The following is a 21,785-nucleotide window of genomic DNA, read 5'->3' on the forward strand; positions in this document are numbered from 1 at the left end:
CTCCCGCCTTCAGTCTTTGCCAGCATCAGGGTCTTTTCCAGTGAGTCAGTTCTTCGCATCAGGTGGTCTTGGGCATGGAAGATTACTAATCCCAAAGTAAAGGATAATGTATTTCTTAATGCTTTCCATGGAGATTTTTGTTCTTAAAATCCATTCTGACTTCCTGTGCCCAGAACTAACTTCTGCCCATTTTATTCTAAAATCAAAGTCTGTATTTAATACAAACTACAAAGTTTCAGAGCATGAGTGAACATGTCAGTCCTTTTTGTGCTTAAACATGCACTTCTTCCCTCCTTTTTTAATTGTAAAAATAAGGTCTTCCAAAGCAGACACCCCAATGAGTAATCCTGACCAGCCCGTGCCCCGGGGGAGCAGTGGGTGTGGCCACATGTGCTCTGCTGTCTGCAGCATCTCCGTGTCGCGCCCCGTCCTGTAGTTGACATTGATCTCTCCCTGTGCAGGTGTTCGTAGCCAACCCCAACAAGACGCAGCCCATCCTTGACATCCTCCTCAAGAACCAAGCCAAGCTCATAGAGTTCCTCAGCAAGTTCCAGAATGACAGGACCGAGGATGAGCAGTTCAATGACGAGAAGACGTATTTAGTCAAACAGATCAGGGATTTGAAGAGACCAGCTCAGCAAGAAGCCTGATTTCCAATAAACATCGAAAATATTAAATCCAAGTTCAGCGTCTGCTGTTAGCTATTCAGCATCAGGCACTGTTATCGATTCATGAGGAACATTACTGCTAATCTGCTGTTAAGTGAACGGTTTTCATTTTACCTTTTTTGATTTTTTTTTTTGTTTGTTTTTTTAGTCCAAGTTGGAGAACGTAGCTGCTGCTTTCTTGCACACTAGAGCACACGTGGACTTTTTCTTGATCTTGGTGTCATTTCAGAATTTAAAGACTCCGTTTGCTGTAGGAGTTCTGAACATGGCTAGGTCCCTTGAAGGCAAATGCATAGATGATAGTGTGTGTTAGGGGAAGAGGGCATTGATCTGATCAGAGTAAACCTGCCTGTTTGCGTTTATCTTTGTTAAAGATCTGAGCACGGATTCTGGGTAAGATTGTATGCCTTCACTCATGGAAGATCGTGCAGAGCTTTATTTTAAATCCTAGGGGAACTGTATCCGAGATGGGAGCTCCTTGAGTGGATAAAGTTGACACACGAATAAACTGATACTGAAACTTAGCAACTTCTCAAAAGTGTGAAGCTTCATAAGGTCATAAGGAAAATGTATATATGCTTTTCACAGCTTTCTAGAATTTTTTGACATTTGATTTTCTTGAGACTTGTAAACCTGGATATGTTGAAGGGTATTTGTTAATTTTACTTTTTGAAGGTATTTTAAAACAGTAGAGCTAGCAACGACACCTCGCATTTCATTTCAACAGTGCTTACAGGTTTCTTTTGTATATAATTCTTAGAATGCTCATTTCTTTTAAATGATTTAATTTGTACAGCAGAGGAATGTTATTGTATTAGTATGTAACTATTACCTAATATTGAGTTTTTGCAAAAAATGAATGCTCATATGTAATTGAAATACTTCAGATCACCTGAAAATGCTGATTTAACATTTAAGTATCACAGCATTAAAAGAAAACAAAGTAAACCAGTCCTTTGTATTCAGTTATCTAATGGGGTGCCATCAGTAGACTACAATACAGACCTGGAACTCAGCTACACTTTTTCCTGCATAATATTGGCCTTATTCATTTAAAATGAGTCAAGAATTCTCCAGATCTACGAATGATACTGATTATGCTAAATTAATGCTGATTCTTTGTGTGTGGGGAGACCTCTTTAGAGCACCTTTTCTTTCTTAGAGTAAGTAATCCAGTACAATAGTTGTGAAACTGAGTAATTAAAACTTTGGCTTCTCTTAGGAAAAGAAGAGTTCCTAGTCATAGGTGTCCTACGGGGAAATTTATTTTTTTTAATGTCCTGTTCCTTAATGCTGCAAATTATCAGTATTTATAAAGTAACTGATTTTGCACCACTTTTTTGTTACTGTGACCACGGCAGAACAACGTCTCCTAGAATATATCTATGTAAAGTTATTAGAATGGTATCTGTCCATCTTAGTGACATGAAGATCACAACTAACAACTTACAAATCAGAGTTTGCCGGTTCGAATTCAGCATGGCTGTAGCTGATTAAGAAATTTATATAATTATTCTTTGCTAGCCTCTTACTAATTGAATTACTTATCAGCCAGTAAAATGAGATTCCCAGTTGATGTTTCAGCAGGCTTTAAAATCTCCTTCCAGGAGCACCATTTAGGAAAAGAGCCCCAGAAAATACAGATGTATTTTATTCTGTTTAATTGAAATGGTGGTCTACATTTATAATTGGTTTTCCTGAGCCTGTCTTAACCAAAATCTATGTAAAATAATCCATGTTTTTTTCTGTTGGAACTAAAGAAAGCAATCCAAACTCCTTGAAATGAAACTATCCAAGATGTTTAGGAAGGCAGAGTTGGCTGTGATGCATCGTTCTGATTCACGTGGTCCAGTGCTGGGTGTCTGGATTCAGGGTGCAAGCATTCATTACACCACATGGAAGAAGGGTTTCCTTGCCAAGCGGGATCTTAGAGCTCGAAACAGCAGCTTCCCTTTGGTGATGCTGCTGTAGCGCTAGCGCCTTTGTGTGGAAGATAGCGAGGGGTGCAGCGTGTCAGAGAAAACACGGGCGTGTTCTTCTCGCATTAGAATCTGGGGATAGTTAAGACTTTTGGTTTTTTGTGTTTTTAAACAAAATGTGAAAACACTCAAAAAGTGCATTTGAAATTCTGATCATTTAATATATTCATGTTACCAAAACTATTATACTGGAAGTGGTTTCTTTTTGTGTTATAAAGGTTTAATTTTACATAAGTCAGTTACTTAATGTGATTTTTAACCCTTAAAAAAAAAAGGTGGAGATGTATACAATTGTTCACAATGCCTTGGAAGCATTTCCTTTCTCTTGAGGAAAAGTAAATTTCTTATCAGAATATCTGGCTGGCCCTGTAATTTAAATTAAAATAAAATTTTGGAGAAACAACATTGTCACTTGTTTAGTTTACATGATGTCTTTAGATAATTGCGTTTGTATCACTGTGAACAACCCCGTCAGGAGATACACTAGCACAAACTGGGTCACAAACTGTAGCTGGGAACAGTTAATACACAAGCCTCAAAGTCTTTTTTTCCCCATTTGAGGTTCTATTTTTGGTGTCCAAAATGTGGTTTTCACTTGGGTCATATATAGCTCCCTGGTCCTTCCTTTCACAGTTAAGTATTAAGCCTTTTACTCGCCTCACTTCTCAGGCCGAAGATCCTCTCTCTGGTTCTGTGACCCTTCATTATCAATACACTAAGATAAAACTGAGCACTCCGCAGGACTCCTTAGAAGTAACCGGAGTGAAATCACAAAGAAGCTGCAAGCACTCTGGAAGCACAGGGTGCAGCGGGCCCCTCAGGAGGTCGGTCCTCCGGGCCACCTGCTGCCACGTGGCTCCCAGCCCCATCCTCGAGGTTCCCCGTAACCCTTGTCAGCAGATGGCATCTCCAGTCTCCCACACACACTCTTCCCAAAAATGCCTCTCTGAAATCTGAATAATGATGTTCTGCTCGTTACAATCTCTTGTAGGAGGTAGTTGAGCCCCACAGGTCTATCTGGCTTCTCCAAAGATGATGTTGGGACCAGGCGATGCTGCCTGTCCTCCAGAGGGTGAGCAGGGAGCTGCAGCAGGCGCATCCACACCGAGGCCTGGACTCGGGTCTCCTCCCGCAGCCCCCGCCCCCACGTCCGCAGCTGAAGTCACCAGGCCACCTTCCTCGTGTGAGGATCAAGCAAACTGGATGCAAAGGCTCACACAACGCTCACTGGTTCTTGGGAGCTGGAGCCGTTGGAGGCGTGAGTCACCACTGTGCACACCTCTCAAGAGCCCCAAGGCCAGCACCGGCCACTCCTGTGTCCTCCCCACACTTCCTGTGACCCTCCTCCCAGCGGAGAGCTAAAGCCATGAAGGACTAGGTGAGACTCCCCACCACAGCCTCCACGTTCTCCCTGCTGGTCCTAGAACCAAGCCTCAGGTAGGCTACCCTGGAGCCACCTGCGTGTGCCCCCTTGCCTCCTGATGAGCAGCAACATCACTCTTTAGCGAGGTGTCCTGGGCTTGAGTCCCAGTAAAAGCTATGGTTTTCCCAGTAGTCATGGACACATGTGAGAGTTAGACCATAAAGGCTGAGCACTGAAGAATTGATGCCTTCGAACTGTGGTGCTGAAGAAGATTCTTGAGAGTCCCTTGGACTTCAGAGAGATCCAACCAGTCCATCCTAAAGGAGATCAGTCCTGGGTGTTCATTGGAAGGACTGATGCTGAAGCTTCAGTACGTTGGCCACCTGATGTGAAGAGCTGAATCACTGGAAAGGACCCTGATGTTTGGAAAGATTGAAGGCAGGAGGAGAAGTGGATGACAGAGGATGAGATGGTTGGATAGCATCACCAACTCAATGGACATAAATTGAACAAACTCCAGGAGATAGCAAAGGACAGAGGAGCCTGGCATGCTGCAGTCCATGGGGTCACAGAGTTTGACACAACTTGGCAATGGAACAACAACAACAAAAAGATGCATTTGAACCCTGGTCCCAAGTTGCGCTGCCAAAGAAACCCCACCTAAGACATGCTCTCTGTGTTCCTTCTAACCCGGAGGCAGGAGCTGCCAGGCCTTCGGACAGCTGGGTGCGGGGCCTTTCTCAAAGAAGGCCTGGGACGACAGAGTGGCACTGCCTGCTCTCTGGAGCTCCCTTCGTGATTTCCTTTCCTGCACAGAGAGACTGTGGCCAGCACAGAGAGGCCGATCAGGACCAGAGCTGCTGCTGCCGCCTGAGGAGACAGCTGGACAGGGTGCGCCCACAGCTCCAAATTGTTCTTCACGGCCGTCACAGCTCCTAGCAAAACTGGAAAGCTCCCAGTTCTCCCTCATTCTCTCTCCTGCTCTCTTCCAAAAATTTTTTCTTGAAAAGTATATTAATAACCTTACAAAATGACTGCATAAGTGGGAATTGGGGCTGAGTTAGGAGTGTCCAGGTCTCAATTAGAATTGGGATGGGGCTTAGTGGGGAAGGGGCTAGGGTAGAGTCAATTCTGGGCTAGCCTGAAGGGTGCTTTTGCCTATCTGGCATCCAGCTTTTCCTGCACTTGGCACTTTAAAGGTCCACCAGGTGGCAGTAGAGCTCTTTGTTTTCAGCAGCTGTTCTCGGTGTTAAAGAACCCACCTGCCAGATGTAAGAGACACAGGTTCAATTCCTGTGTCGGGAAGTTTCCCTGGAGGAAGATGTGGCAACCCACTCGAGGATTCTTGGCCAGAGAATCCCCGTGGACAGAGGAGCCTAGTCAGCTACAATCCATAGAGTCGCCAAGAGTTGGACACGACTGAAGTGACTTAGCACACACAAGCCTAGGAAATGGGGCATCTGGAGAGCAAATCCAGCCTCACAAATGTGCAGGGGCCCAGAGACCCTGTGGCAGTTGTGAGCCAGGTGGTCCCAGGCTTCCTGAGTGCTGTTTTGAGCAAAAAGGATGAAGTAACCAAGAGAGGGTATTAAAAGAAAGAGGGTGGAACAGATTGTGATAAAAATGCAAAGTGTAATAAAGATAGTAAACTGTGAAAGATAGAATTTACATGGTGGGTATATGGTTGTGTTTTTTAAGAAACTTTACTTTTTAGAAACATTTTTACAGGAAAAAAAAAAAAGCAAAGATAGGACAGAGAGTTTCATTAATTCCCACATCTGGTTTCTCCTATTAGCAAATTAGTATGGAACATTTGTCACAATTAATGAACAGATTCTAATGTGTTGTTATTAACTAAAGTCCATAGGTGGCCCAGTGGGTAAAGAATCCACCTGCCAGTGCAAGAGACACAAGTTAGATCCTTGGGTTGGGAAGAGACCCTGGAGGAGGGCGTGGCAACCCACTCCAGTATTCTTGCCTGGGAAATCCCATGGACAGAGGAGCCTAGCTGTCTACAGTCCATAGCGTCGCAAAGAGTTGGACACGACTGAAGCAACTGAGCACACACATCAAGCAGATATCCTTCGTTTTCCCCTAATATCCTTTTTTCTATGCCAGGATCCCATCCAGGATCTGACGTAACATTTAATCATCAAGTCTCCAGAGGCTCCTCTTGGCTGTGAGGGGTCTCAGACTTTGTTTTTGACAGTTTCCAGGAGTACTGGTCAGGCATTTCATAGACTCTCCCATAGGTGGCATTTGCCTGATGTTTTCCTCATGATTTGAATGAGATTGTGGGTTCAGGGGAGGAAGACCACACAAGTAAAATGCCATCCTCATCCCATCTATCAAGAACACACACTATCACCAGGACCTATTCCTGCTGACAAAGGTGAAAAAGGAGAGTGAAAAAGCTGACTTAAAACTCAACATTCAAAAAACTAAGATCATGGCATTCGGTCCCATCACTGTATGGCAAATGCATTGGGAAACAACAGAAACAGTGAAAAACTTTCTTGGGTTCCAGAATCACTACAGACAGTTATTACAGCTGTGCAATTAAAAGACACTTGCTCCTTGGGAAAAAAAGCTATGACAAACATAGTGTATTAAAAAGCAGAGACATTACTTTGCTGACAAAGGTCTGTATAGTCAAAACTATGGTTTTTCCAGTAGTCAGGCATGGATGTGAGAGTTGGACCCTAAAGAAAGCTGAGCACCAAAGAATCGATGCTTTCAAACTGTGGTGTTGGAGAAGACTCTTGAGAGTCTCTTGGACTGCAAGGAGATCAAACCAGTCAATCCTAAAGGCAATCAGTCCTGAATATTGATTGGAAGGACTGATGCTGAAGCTGAAGCTCCAGTACTTTGGCCACCTGATGCTAAGAGCTGATTCACTGGAAAAGACCCTCATAATGGGAAAGATAGAAGGCAGGAGGAGAAAGGGACAACAGAGGATGAGATCACCAACTCAACGGATGTGAGTTTGAACAAGCTCCGGGAGATGGTGAAGGACAGGGAAGCCTGGGGTGCTGTAATCCATGGGGTCGCAAAGAGTTGGAGAGGACTGAGCAACTGAACAGTGACAACGTTCCTGTTGATGTTGATCTCCTAGCTGAGGAAGTGTTGTCAGGTTGCCCCTCTGTAAAGCTGCTCTTTGTCTTCCCTCTGTCAGTTCTGTCCTCTTCGGAAGGAATCACTATGAGCACCCTACATTCAAGGGGTGGGTGTTAGGCTCCATCTCCTTAAGAGCAAACGTCTACATATATATTTTGGAATTTTTCTGCATGGGAGCTTTGACTCTGCTCCCACATTATATCATTTTCCCCTGTAAAATCTTTTCAGTTTTCTGCTTGAAACTTTTCATCATCAAATGGTGGAAACAAAATAACTCATCGGAAGGAAAGTTATGACCAACCTAGACACCGTATTAAAAAGCAGAGACATTACTTTTTCAACAAAGGTCCACGTAGTCAAAGCTATGGTTTTTCCAGTAGTCATGTATGGATGTGAGAGTTGGACTATAAAGAAAGCTGAGCGCTGAAGAATTGATGCTTTTGAACTGTGGTGTTGGAGAAGACTCTTGAGAGTCCCTTGGACTGCAAGGAGATCCAACCAGCCCATCCTAAAGGATATCAGTCCTGGGTGTTCGTTGGAAGAACTGATGTTGAAGCTGAAACTCCAGTACTTTGGACACCTGATGCAAAGAGCTGACTGATTTGAAAAGATCCTGGGAAAGATTGAAAAAGATGCTGGGAAAGATTGAAGGCAGGAGGAGAAGGGGACGACAGAGAATGAGATGGTTGGATGGCATCACCGACTCAATGGTCATGGGTTTGGGTGGACTCGGGAGCTGGTGATGGAGAGGGAGGCCTGGTCTGCTGCGGTTCATGGGGTCGCAAAGAGTCGGACACGACTGAGTGACTGAACTGAACTGAAAACAGCTGAAAGTAGGGTGGGGTGAGGTGTACACTTGGCATGTGTGGCCAAATGCAAGGGGAAAGGAGTTCGGGTTTTCAGGATGTGAGGGGACAGAGCGGTGTATCCAGTATCTTTGCTGCTGCATGTGGGTGTCCAACAGCAACCCCAGATGTCCCAGGTCCAAACCGGAACTCAGGCAGGCTCCCTACCCTCCAGGCTTAAGACTCTGCCTGCTTAAGTCAACAATCAGCCTTGATTCCTTGCCTTGTCTCCCACCTCCTCCCATCCAGTCGACAGCAAATCCTGTTTGTTCTGCCTCAGAATGCTTTGGTTTCAAGGTCTCCAGTCAATTGTCCTTGGAACGATGATAACAAGCCTTCTAAAATTCTAAGAAAGCTTTTTTCCCTTCTTAGGAAATAGAAATTCAATTGTATAATGATGCAACACAGAATAAGTATAGATTTATTTTTGTGGTAACTAGGTAAACATTTGCTAACCATCTCCATCTAAGTCTTCCTAAAGCACCCATGTTAACAGATTTTTTCAAGGTTCTTTGTTAACTGCCAACAATCTTCATTAATATTGACAGTAATTACCAAGGGTTTTACAAGGGCTAACTCAATCCTCACAACACTCAGATGGATAAACCCTCTAGTATCCTGATTTAACAGAAGAGGAAACAGAGGCACAGAGAGGTTAAGCCACTCAGCCAAGGCCACACAGCAGTCGGTAGAGAGCCAGAAGTGGCCTCAGCAGGCAGCATCTGTTTTCTTCAGCCCTATCACTTCAAATCCTCCACCAAGTGCCTGCCTTCCTCTAAAGTTATCAAGAGCAGATGACTGATTCCCAGTGAGTGGTGGCAAAGGGGGTCTCAGGATCTCACCCACACCCACTGTTGACATCAAACACCCAGGAAGAGAGACCATTTGTCTGGCATCCTCCTCACAGGTTCCTGGAACCAGGAGGCAAGGCTCAGAGATGCTTCTCAAACTGCTATGACCATGCCACTGGGGGATGCTAAAGTCTTGACTAAAAAGTGAGGCTCATCCAGTCTGTCTGCGGCAGTGCCCAAATTCCTGCTTTTCTAACACAAGCTCCCAGGGTGCTACGGCCCCGGGACCACACCAGGAGGAACAGGAAAGGGCAGGTGACAGCCGCAGTTGCCAAGAACCAAGGTGTAGATGACCCAGCTTCTGGGGTTGGCCAGGGTAAGAGCAGAGAGGAGGTCTGCCCGGGCAAGCAAGTAAGGAATAGTTCTGACAAGCGCTGGGGTTTGAGATAGATGGTCCTCTCCAGAGTGAGGGCAGGCAGGGGACCGGAAGTGGCGGGGATGTGGGTCTCAGGGAGCTCACTGAGCCATGGTCAGCAGACAGGTCTGTGGGGCCAAAGGACTGAGTCTGGCCTGAACCCAGCACCCGGGGCCGGGGTCTGCAGGGCCACCCAGAGAGGGCACAGTTCTGGGCTGGGCTGCAGACTCGTGCAGGGCGCCGCAGGGCCCTGTGCGTCCCTCCCGTGGCATCATGGTGTCGTGGTTTCTTTTTATGCATCTGCTCCCCCACCTCAGACCGGGGGTTTCTCAACATCAGCAGTGGGGGCTGTCACGTCTTTATGTGCCCCGCCCTCACTCAAGGCTCAGCTAAGAGCTCCAGCCTACCAAGATAGCACACTTCCGGGGGCACGCCGCTCAGCTTCGGATGGCCGCCGGGTGGGGTCGTCTGTTTAATTCCAGCAGGCGGTAGTAAAGCGCCTCGGGGGAAGGAACGCCTTTCTATTTAAGCAACGCGAAACATCACCAGGTTCGTCTCTCGCTTGACTTTGTTCTGTCCACACCACAGTAGGTAAACCCACTCTGCCCAGGAGCGCAGCACCTGGCTCTAAGGATGATGGGCAGGAGGAAAAGGTCCTGGAGCTTTGGTGCCTTCCTGACTCGACCCAGGCCTGGACGCCCCACTCAGATGGCTTGTGAGTGACAAGAAGACACCCTTATTTGATCCAGCCACGCGGCAGGAGTTCCTGCCACGTGCATCCAAACACCACCCTAAGGAAAGGCCCCTGTAGGAGGGGTTCAGCAAGCCACTGAACAGTGTGGGCAGTGGGAGGGGAGGGTGGGCAAGGGGAAGGGACAGGAAGGTCCCTGTCCCTAGGGATGCCCACTAAGGGGCTGCTCCCTGACATTGAGAGGAGTGTCACAGAGACCAGTGTGACTGGAAATCCGTTCTGCCTCCTACTGTAGGAAGTTGGAAGGTTTTAGTCCTTTCAGGCTGCTATAACAAAATACAATAGAACGAGTGGCTTACAAACAACAGACAGGTATTTAAGTTCAGAAGGCTAGAAATCTGAAGTCAGAGTGCCAGCCAGGTCAGTTCTGGTGAGGGCCCTCATATAGGTTACAGATGGCCACCCTCTCCCTATGGCCCCATGTGGCAGAAAGAGGGGGAGCAAGTTCTCTGGGGGTCTCTCTTATCAGTATTAGAGCAGGAATCCTGTTGGTGAACACTCCACCCTTGTAACTAATCACCTCCCAAACCTCCCACCTCCTAATACCATCACATAGGGGTTGGGACTTTGACATATGAATTCTGCAGGGACACAGACATACCATCCTGCACTTGTGAAAGTCAGAGGTTTAATAACTATCTCAGTCAAAGGATTTGTCCATTTAAATACTACTGTATTTTGAACATGTGAAAGAAAAAAAGTCAAATTCATACAGGAGTTTCAGTGAAATTGCATTTCCTGTTTCTTTCATCTTCTTATCTGTGTGTGGGGGTGAGGGGGAGTAAGACCCTTCTTTCAGACTTTCTATGGTAATGAAACAAGCCCATATTTATGGACCTAGGAGCTTGCCCAGTATATCATAGGCCCTCAATAAGTGCTTGCTGGGAAAAACCATCAAGTGTCACATTTTTGGCAGTGTCCTTCAGAATTATACTTATCCTTGATTCATCACACTGGGTGATGGATAAAAACAAGTTCACTTCAGTGTCATTTGCTGTGCCAGGAATTTCCCAGCACCTGCCCTGCCCAAGGCCACCATGATTTGTAATCAACACTATAGCTCTGTTGGTTGTTGAGCACTGCTGGCTGCCAGTCTTGGGGTGGAGGCTGTAGGTGCATCAGCTCATTTAATCCTCACAGCAGCCCTGTAAGGTCAAGACCGAAATAACAGTAAAATTGAGTGGTTGAGAGCTTTCACTCTACAGTTCAGTACACCCAGTGGAAACTGCAAACTTGACCTCAGCTTCCAGCCTAGGTTTAGAAGGACACAGAAGACCTTATTCCTATGGTAAGAAGAAGGAAAACAAGCAAAATGAAGTAATATGTTTCTATGAAGCTAGCAAGAAGTGGTGGACACAGGAAACCTTGATGAACTAAACTCCTGAGAGGACTGAGGCTTTTGTAGATGAACGGGAAACTGAGACAGCTTCCATAACCTGATCCAGGTAAGAGCAGTCCTGTCATTGATGGAGAGACTTTGCCAAGGTGAGGGAAAATCAACCAGACCTTGGAAAACAGGGTGAGTTTGTGGTACAGATTGGAGTCTGGAAAAGCACCAAACACAAGGACAGATCACTTGGCCCAGAAACTTCCTCCTCCGAATTTTGCCAAGAAAACAGCAATTGGGAGGAGGCTGGTAAGTAGAAGGAAACAGCACAATCTCAAACATTCTTATGGTGATTGGATTCTGGGGCTCTACCAGAGCTGAACCCAATGATGTACCAAAAATATTTAAAGTTGAAGCCAAATGCCTACCAGTTCAAAAGATAAAATCAAATTTGGTGGGCCATGAGACTGTGTGTTGGGCTAACCACAGAGAACACAGTTGAATTAAAACTGCAGCCTAGTCAAAGCTCATCCTGTTCTAGAAGAAATCTGAACACCCCCGCACCAGGTGGGAGAAAGGGCTTACAGTCAACATGAGTGTGTATATGACAATATTATTCTACACATTCAAGAATCTCAATGAACACTAAGTAAGATAAACACAAAGAGAATCACATAGTAGGGCCTCAATTATGTTGAAAACACCAAGAGAAAATTTTAAAAACAAGACGAAAACAACTCATCAGTAAAGGCAGATCAGATCAGATCACTCAGTTGTGTCCAACTCTTTTCGACCCCATGAATCGCAGCACTCCAGGCCTCCCTGTCCATCACCAACTCCCAGAGTTCACTGAGACTCACGTCCATCGAGTCAGTGATGCCATCCAGCCATCTCATCCTCTGTCGTCCCCTTCTCCTCTTGCCCCCAATCCTTCCCAGCGTCAGAGTCTTTTCCAATGAGTCAACTCTTCGCACGAGGTGGCCAAAGTACTGGAGTTTCAGCTTTAGCATCATTCCTTCCAAAGAAATCCCAGGGCTGATCTCCTTCAGAATGGACTGGTTGGATCTCCTTGCAGTCCAAGGGACTTTCAAGAGTCTTCTCCAACACCACAGTTCAAAAGCATCAATTCTTCGGCGCTCAGCCCGCTTCACAGTCCAACTCTCACATCCATACATGACCACTGGAAAAACCATAGCCTTGACTAGACGGACCTTTGTTGGCAAGCAACAGTATAATGTGGCTGACTTCTCTCATCTGAAAGGATGGAAGTAGGGGCAGTGGAATGATACATTCAGAGTGCTGAAGAAAAAACTGTCAACCAGGAATTCTGTATCCAGTAAAATATCTTGTCAAAAATGAAGTAAAATAAAGACATTTTCAGATAAAGACTGAGAGACTTTATTGCTAACAGACCTGCCTTACAAGAAATACAGAGAAAGTCCTCCAGGGGGAAAGGAAATGACTCTAGATGTTAACTTAAATCCATGGAAGAAGTAAAGAGAAACAGAAAGGGTAAATATGTAGGTTTATGTAACAGATAACCATATTTTTCTCTTAGTTCTCTTAACTTCCAAAAGGCATGTTTGCATCAAGTAATAAGTATGACACTATAACATTGTGCTTATAACATAGATATGTATAGATAGATAGTAGATAGATAGAATGGTTTGTTATCTATGATAATAATAGGACAGAGGAGAGGGAGATGGAATCGGATTAGATTGGAACAATTTTCTGTGTTTTACCAGAATTGAATTAGTATCAATCTGAAGTAAATTGTGGTAGAATGCATATTGTAATGCCTATCGCTGGTTTTAGAAAAGGCAGAGGAACCAGAGATCAAATTGCCAACATCCACTGGATCATCAAAAAAGCAAGAGAGTTCCAGAAAAACATCTATTTCTGCTTTATTGACTATGCCAAAGCCTTTGACTGTGTGGATCACAATAAACTGGAAAATTCTGAAAGAGATGGGCATGCCAGACCACCTGACCTGCCTCTTGAGAAATCTGTATGCAGGTCAGGAAGCAACAGTTAGAACTGGACATGGAACAACAGACTGGTTCCAAATAGGAAAAGGAGTACGTCAAGGCTGTATATTGTCACCCTGCTTATTTAACTTATATGCAGAGTACATCATGAAAAACGCTGGGCTGGAAGAAGCATAAGCTGGAATCAAGATTGCTGGGAGAAATATCAATAACCTCAGATATGCAGATGACATCACCCTTATGGCAGAAAGTGAAGAGGAACTCAAAAGCCACTTGATGAAAGTGAAAGTGGAGAGTGAAAAAGTTGGCTTAAAGCTCAACATTCAGAAAACTAAGATCATGGCATCCGGTCCCATCACTTCATGGGAAATAGATGGGGAAACAGTAGAAACAGTGTCAGACTTTATTTTTGGGGGGTTCCAAAATCACTGCAGATGGTGACTGCAGCCATGAAATTAAAAGACGCTTACTCCTTGGAAGGAAAGTTATGATAGATAAACCTAGATAGCATATTGAAAAGCAGAGACATTACTTTGCCAACAAAGGTCCATCTAGTCAAGGCTATGGTTTTTCCTGGGTCATGTATGGATGTGAGAGTTGGACTGTGAAGAAGGCTGAGCACCGAAGAATTGATGCTTTTGAACTGTGGTGCTGGAGAAGACTCTTAAGAGTCCCTTGGACTGCAAGGAGATCCAACTAGTCCATTCTGAAGGAGATCAGCCCTGGGATTTCTTTGGAAGGAATGATGCTAAAGCTGAAACTCCAGTACTTTGGCCACATCATGCGAAGAGTTGACTCATTGGAAAAGACTCTGATGCTGGGAGGGATTGGGGGCAAGAGGAGAAGGGGACGACAGAGGATGAGATGGCTGGATGGTATCACCGACTCGATGGACGTGAGTCTGAGTGAACTCTGGGAGTTGGTGATGGACAGGGAGGCCTGGCATGCTGCGATTCATGGGGTCGCAAAGAGTTGGACACGACTGAGCGACTGAACTAAACTGAACTGAATGCAATGACTGTGGGAGGAAAAGAACTTTAAAGGTCATTTAAAAATCAACAAAAGAATTGAAAGGATATACTAAAAATATGTATTTAACACAAAAGAAGGCAGTGAGGAACAGAGGGGGGAAAGGCCTACAGAAAACAAATAGCCAAATGGCAAATATAAATCCAGACGTATTAATAATTACACTAAATGTAAATGGTCTGAACATCCCAATCAAAAGGCAGATATTGTCTGACTTGTGTAAAAGCAATATCCAGCTAGATTCTACTTACAGAAGACACACCTTAGATTTAAAGACGTGAATAGATTGGAAGTAAAAAGATGGAGAAAGATAAACCATACAAACAGTTAACATAAATTTACCACATCACCAAGAAATTTCACCCCAAAGAATCTTCCCAAGAAAAGTAAAAACATACACCCATAAAAAACCATAGACCTGAATGTTCATAGAAGTATCATTCATAATAATAAAAACCTTGAAACAATCCAAAAGTCCAAAGACTAATAGATATATAAACAAAATGTAATAGACTCACAAGAAAATACTATTCAGCAGTTAAGAAGTAGTGATACAAGCTACAACATGGATGAATCTGAAAACCATTATGTGAATGGAAAGAACCCAGACAAAAACTACTTTTATATGATTCCATTTACATGCCATGTCCCAAATTTATGAGACAGAAAGAAGATCAGAAAGTGTTTAAGAGTGAGGATGGGAGCAAGAATGAATTGCAAATGGGCATGAAGGCACATTTTAAAGTGATCAAAATGTTCTAACGTTAGATTGTGAAGATAGTTGCTCAGTTATACAAATCTACCAAAAATAATTGAATTGAAAAAAAGTATACATTTAACAACCAAAAAAAGTCATATGACAGGATATTTTGCTTCTATTCATCTGCTTTAATGTTTGGAAACACTTTAAAATACAAATAAAAGTTGTATTTTTTTCTATTGCCTAAAATCCATTGAGAAATAAAGAAATAATTGATAATGTACTTTTTCTAGTACAAAGTGATAGAATATTGCTGTAATATTGAAATAAAGAAGAATAATTTGTATTATACAAAAAATTAATGAAGGTGAAATAAAGATATTTCCAGAAAAATTACAGCTGAGAGAATTCATAGCCTGCAAACTCGCTGTGCTAAAGGGAGTTCATTAGGCTGAAGAGAAATGATACCAGATGGAAAGACAGAGCTAATAGGAAGGAATGAAGAATGCCAGAAATGCAAATACATGAGTAAACATAGAAGACTATTTTCTCCTTTCCTAATTTCTTTCAAAGGTGGTTGACTTTTTTAAAGCAAAAGTGATAATATACTGTGCGGTTTATAACATGTACAGAAGCATGGTATGACCCAGGCGAAAGACAAAAGAGGACTAATTATACTGTTACGAGTTTCTTGTGTTATACAGATGTGTCTTAATTAAACACACACTGTAAGATTACATGGGCTTACCTTGTGACTCAGCTGGTAAAGAATCCACCTGCAATGCTGGAGACCTGGGTTTGATCCCTGAGTTGGGAAGATCCCCCTGGAGAAGGGAAAGGCTACCCACTCCAGTATTCTGGCCTGGAAAATTTCATGGACTGTATAAAATACATGCTTTATTTAATCTATGAAGCAACCACTAAAAATTCAAAAAAATGAAAATTAAGAAAGTACAGCAGCAAAATCAATAAAAGAGATAAAATAGAATACTACAACACACCCGATTCATTCAAAAGAAGACAGAAAAAGAGAAACCAGGAACAAAGATCAGAGAGGATAAATAGAAAACAAAAAGCAAGTTAATGGACTGAAACTCAACCATATCAATACTTAAATTAAATGTATTAATACACTGCATAAAATTAATAATTAATTTCCAGGCTGCAGGGGAAAGCAAGACCTAATGGCATTTATAAATGGTGTTTATAATAGGTGCACTCTAAATATTAAGATGCAGATAAGCTAAAAGTAAAAGGATAAAAAAATATATGATACAAGCACTAATTACAAGAAAGCTGATGTAACTATATGAACATCAATAAAGCAGATTTTGAGACAAGAAGTATTACCAGAGATAAAGAAGGAAATTTCTTAATAATAAATAGGTCCGTTCATCAAGATGATTAACAATCCTAAAATGTGTCTGTACCTTGGACTTCCCTGGCAGTCCAATGGTTGAGAATCCACCTGCCAATGAGGAGCACACGGATTTGAGCCCCGATCCAGGAAGATTCCACTTGTCGCAAAGTGACTAAGCCTGAGAACCACAGCGACCAAAGCCCTCACACCTAGAACCTGTGCTATGTAAGAGAAGCCACTAAGTCAACACACCACAGCTAGAGAGCAGCCCCCATTTGCCCCAACTAGATAAGACTCAGAGCAGCCAAAAATAAATAAATAAAATTTTCAGTTCAGTTCAGTTCAGTTCAGTAGCTCAGTCGTGTCCGTCTCTTTGCAACCCCATGAACCACAGCATGCCAGGCCTCCCTGTCCATCACCAACTCCCGGAATTTACCCAAACCCACATCCATTGAGTCAGTGATGCCATCCATCCATCTCATCCTCTGCCGTCCCCTTCTCCTCCTGCCCTCAATCTTTCCCAGCATCAGGGTCTTTTCAAATGAGTCAGCCCTTCACATCAGGTGTCCAAAGTATTGGAGTTTCAGCTTCAACATCAGTCCTTCCAATGTACACCCAGGACTGATCTTCTTTAGGATGGACTGGTTGGATCTCCTTGCTGTCCAAGGGACTCTCAAGAGTCTTCTCCAACACCACAGTTCAAAAGCAACAATTCTTCAGTGCTCAGCTTTCTTTATAGTCCAACTCTCACACCCATACATGACTACTGGAAAAACCATAGCCTTGACTAGACGGACCTTTGTTGACAAAGTAATGCCTCTGCTTTTTAATATGTTGCCTAGGTTGGTCATAACTTTCCTTCCAAGGAGTAAGCGTCTTTTAATTTCATGGCTGCAGTCACCATCTGTAGTGATTTTGGAGCCCAGAAAAATAAAGTCTGCCACTGTTTCCACTGTTTCCCCATCTATTTGCCATGATCTGATGGGACCGGATGCCATGATCTTCGTTTTCTGAATGTTGAGCTTTAAGCCAACTTTTTCACTCTCCTCTTTCACTTTCATCAAGAGGCTCTTTAGTTCTCCTTCACTTTCTGCCATAAGGGTGGTGTCATCTGCATATCTAAGGTTATTGATATTTCTCCTGGCAATCTTGATTCCAGCCTGTGCTTCCTCCAGCCCAGCGTTTCTCATGATGTACTCTGTATATAAGTTAAATAAGTAGGGTGACGATATACAGCCTTGGCACACTCCTTTTCCTATTTGGAACCAGTCTGTTGTTCTATGTCCAGTTCTAACTGTTGCTTCCTGACCTGCATTCAGGTTTCTCAAGAGGCAGGTTAGGTGGTCTGGTAATACATAAATACGTCCATACCTAATTACAGAGTTTCAAAATACATGTGACAAAAATTGACAGAACTAAGTGGGAGATAGTTAAATCCACAATTATAGGATAGGCAACTCCCCTGTGGTAAGACTGCCTCTAAGGACAGCCACTACCATTTCCTCCATCTTCCAATCACATGCCACGTATTCTTACACAGGACGGAGATGTTTTCTGGCTCCTTCGGTCCAGACTGCCCTTGTGACTTGCTTTGGCCAACTGAATTTAGCAAAAGTCACACGATGCCAGTTCCAGCCCAAGTCCTTAAGGGGTGTGAATCTCTTTCCCTCCCTTGGCCTAGGCTATTGACTACTGAGAGACCACACAAAGACAGGGAAGCCACGTGGAGGAGAGCTGTTGCATCTTAGCCAACTACCAGCACCAAGACTCCAGACATGTGAGTGTTCCAGGTGGTAGCAAAGGTACAAGCGACACTTGCTGACCCTTCAGAAGAACTGCCCCTTGGATCCACAGAACAGTGGGGAACGATGAGTTGTTTTAAGCCATGACATTTTGGAGCAGTTTGTTATGCAGCAATCCATCATTGAAACACACATTTCTCAGGATTTGGTGGAACCAGCAGACAAAAGCCAGTGAAGATGGCAGTTTTGCCACTCAAGGACAGTGTCCTGTGTGCCCACTTCCCCACCCCCACCCTTCATTGCAGCTGCCCAGCCCAAGGCAGGCATCATGGGAAGTCCTCAGGGAGGACCAGTGACATCTGAGAGATGGAAACAAGAGATGACGAAGAGCAAGATGGCCCATTGGCTGAGATCCTGGAGCTCTTACTGCAGCCGTTCTTCCTGGGTGAGAATGAAAGACGTGTGAGCTCTGGACAAGGTGTGGGAGGGGTGATGGTGCGCCAACACATGCAGCTTTGACGGGGTTGCTGATTTACTCCTCTGTGGAAACTCCATGGTGGTCAAAAACTAGCTTGATCAGAAAAAATGGTCCCAGTCCTGCTGAGGAGGAAGTGTCCACACTCGCTGGAGTCCCCTGGACTGGGGATTTTTTTTTTCATGTGTTTTCTGTTGTTCAGTGGGTGGTGAAGTGCCATGAGCCACAGAAAACAAGAAATGGATCCAAACTCATCAAATCATATATATTAAATGTCCATGTCCTTGTGTTGTGTGTGCTGAGTTGTGTCCGACTCTTTGCACCCCCATGGAGGCTCATTTGTCCTTGGGATTCTCCAGGTAAGAATACTAGAGTGGGTTGCCATTTCCTCCTCCAGGGGATCTTCCTAACCCAGGGATTGAACCCAGGTCTTCTGTGCATCTCCTGCATTGACAGGTGGGTTCTTGACCACTGAACCACCAGGGAAGCCCCATTAAATGCCCATAACTTTTTGTATATATTTGATGTACAAATCGGAGAAGGCAATGGCACCCCACTCCAGTACTCTTGCCTGGAAAATCCCATGGGAGGAGGAGCCTGGTAGGCTGCAGTCCATGGGGTCTCGAAGAGTCGGACACGACTGAGCAACTTCACTTTCACTTTTCACTTTCATGCACTGGAGAAGGAAATGGCAACCCACTCCAGTGTTCTTGCCTGGAGAATCCCAGGGACGGGGGAGCCTGGTGGGCTGCCGTCTATGGGGTCACACAGAGTCGGACATGACTGAAGTGACTTAGCAGCAGATGTACAAATATACGTTTGTATATATTTGATATACAAGTATATATTTGATAATATTCTTTAATAAAGCTGTTAAGAAGGGGGAGGAAGAAGGGAAGGAGTAGAAGAAATGGGTAACTACACCTGCTGCTACCCCATATCCTGGTTTCAGAAATCTACCATCTTCCTGGGGATGATGACTTCAGGAAGAGACATAAAAGAGTAGTTGACATCTCAGAGGAAGATGAAAGACACATGGCTCTTCAAGAAGATACAGGCCAACCTGAGCAAGGAAGACATGATTTTTGACTTTACCTGCATTGAGATGTTTAGTGAGGAAGAAGCCCTGAGAGGCAATGGTTAGGGACTGGGGGGAGATCAGTGGCAGGAGGTTTGGGCCATGGCAGCCATGGGCTGCTTCTTGGGTCATGGCAGCCTTGAAGGACCGAGCACCCGGCTAAGCCCTGCACACCTCAGCAGACACACAGCCAGCCCTGAGACACATGAGCAAACGCAGCCAAGATCAGCAGGGCCACTCAGCCCATCTCAGCATCAGCCAGCCTCCAGTAGACACTGAGACCCATAAGAGAATGAGGCAGAGGCCTGCAGATTGGTCAACCTCCAGCTGACCCTAAGATGCAGGAGTGAACCCAACTGAGGTCAGCAAAGCTGTCAGCCAAGTTCAGCCCGAATTAGTCAACCCCAACCAACCTGCAAACCCTTTATCAACATCAAGCTATTCATCAAGCTGGACAAGGCCCGGATGACCCGGGCAATGCATTTGGAGCAAAGATGGTTTTTTCCACCAATGGTGCTGAAACAACTAGACAATCACAGGCAAAAGGAAAGGAGGGAGGGATGAAGTGGGGAGGGAAGGACAGAGGGAGAAAGGAAGGAAGATCAGAACACAGATATTTCACTCTTTGCAAAAATTAACTCAAAATATATCACAGACTTAAATGTAAGATACAAAATTATTAAGTTCCTAGAAGATAATATAGAGAAAAACCTGGATGATGACCTTTCAGATAGTATAGTGATGACCTTTTAGATACTCCATCGAAGGCATAACCCATGAAAGAAATTATTGATAAGCTGGACTTTATTAAAATTAAAAGCTTATGCTCTGTAAAAGACAGTTATCAAGAGAATGAAAAAACAAGCCACAGACTGCAAGAAAATAATTCCAAAATATATATCTGACAAAGTATTATTATCTAAAATATCTTTTAAAAATACAAAGAACTCTTAAATTCAAAAGAAAGCAAACACCACGATTTAAAAATGGGTGAAAGAGCTTAAAAGACACACCATCAAAGAAGACATCCAAATGCAAAATAAGCATATGTGAAGATGCCCCACATCATATATCATCAGAGAAGCACAAATTAAAACAACAACATGATACCACTACACACCTATTCTCACGGCCACGATTTCTAGGGCAGGAACAGTACTCTGTATGATACTATAATGATGGATGCAGGTTGTGATACATTCTCTAGACCCAAAGAACTTACAACACCAAGAGTGAATCCCAACGTAAACTCTGGACTTGGGGTGATGATGCTATCAGTGTAGGTTTATCAGATGGGACAAATGTACCGCTCTGACGGGAAATGTGGATCATGGGGAAGGCTATGCACTCCAGGAGATGATGAAGGACAGAGAAGCATGGCGTGCTGCAGTCCATGGGGGGTCACAAGAAGTCGGACACAACTTAGCGACTATACGGCAGCAAGATGCATGTGTGGAGTCAAGGGGCCATCCTGGAAATCTCCATACCTTTCACTCAATTTTGCTATGAATCTAGTCTGCTCTAGAAAATTAACTCAATAAAGAAACTGGAGGACATGAATAAAAAGCTGGAAACTGCCAGCTCTTTACTGGGGCTTGAAACAGAGGCTTTTAGAAAAGGACATACCAAAGAGAAATCTAAATATCCAGACAAGTTGAGCTGATGGCTAGCATTACAAGAAACATTCAGTCTTTAGAAGATTCATCAAACCATCCAATATCAAGTAGCTGCAACTGAAACAGCCTTCAAAATACATCAGGAGGAAAAAAAAAAGGACAGTTTCAATATGCTAAAGGAAGATTTAGATGAAAATGATCTTTAGGGATGCCTGAAGCTGCTTTCACAAGAAGCCAAAGAAGGGAAAAGGAGAGTTGGAAGTGTTAGAAAATTCTGAAGAAAATCAGATCAAGCCTCAAAAGTGGCCACCTACTACAAAGGAGTAATTGTGTGTCATTCTTGGAAAAAGACAACATGGACAGTGGGAGTCTGGAATTAGTTATAAGGAATGCACTAGAAAACAGAGACCTTCTTAGAAGGTCTTAGAAGGTAGATCAAAAGGACTTGTGAAGAAACTGCTTGATGTCACTCAACTAAAGGGCTATTTTTTAAACACTATACAAGAAATAGAATGTACACTCAATTCTCTGAGGAAGA

General features: G+C 43.9%; 1 protein-coding gene across 4 annotated transcripts in view; it reads left to right on the forward strand.

Moving 5' to 3' along the window:
• The window catches only part of CAB39 (calcium binding protein 39), a 99,288-nt gene extending 96,238 nt beyond the window's left edge, over window positions 1-3,050 (forward strand). For all 4 annotated transcript variants that reach the window (XM_055573715.1, XM_055573717.1, XM_055573716.1 and 1 more), the window contains one exon: window positions 462-3,050. In XM_055573715.1, the coding sequence (XP_055429690.1) occupies window positions 462-650 (189 nt within the window). In that variant the 3' untranslated portion in view covers window positions 651-3,050. The remainder of the gene's footprint in view (window positions 1-461) is intronic.
• Window positions 3,051-21,785: the final 18,735 nt, after the last annotated feature.

This window comes from Bubalus kerabau, chromosome 3, assembly GCF_029407905.1.
Source record: "Bubalus kerabau isolate K-KA32 ecotype Philippines breed swamp buffalo chromosome 3, PCC_UOA_SB_1v2, whole genome shotgun sequence".
Classification (NCBI taxonomy): Eukaryota; Metazoa; Chordata; class Mammalia; order Artiodactyla; family Bovidae; genus Bubalus; species Bubalus kerabau.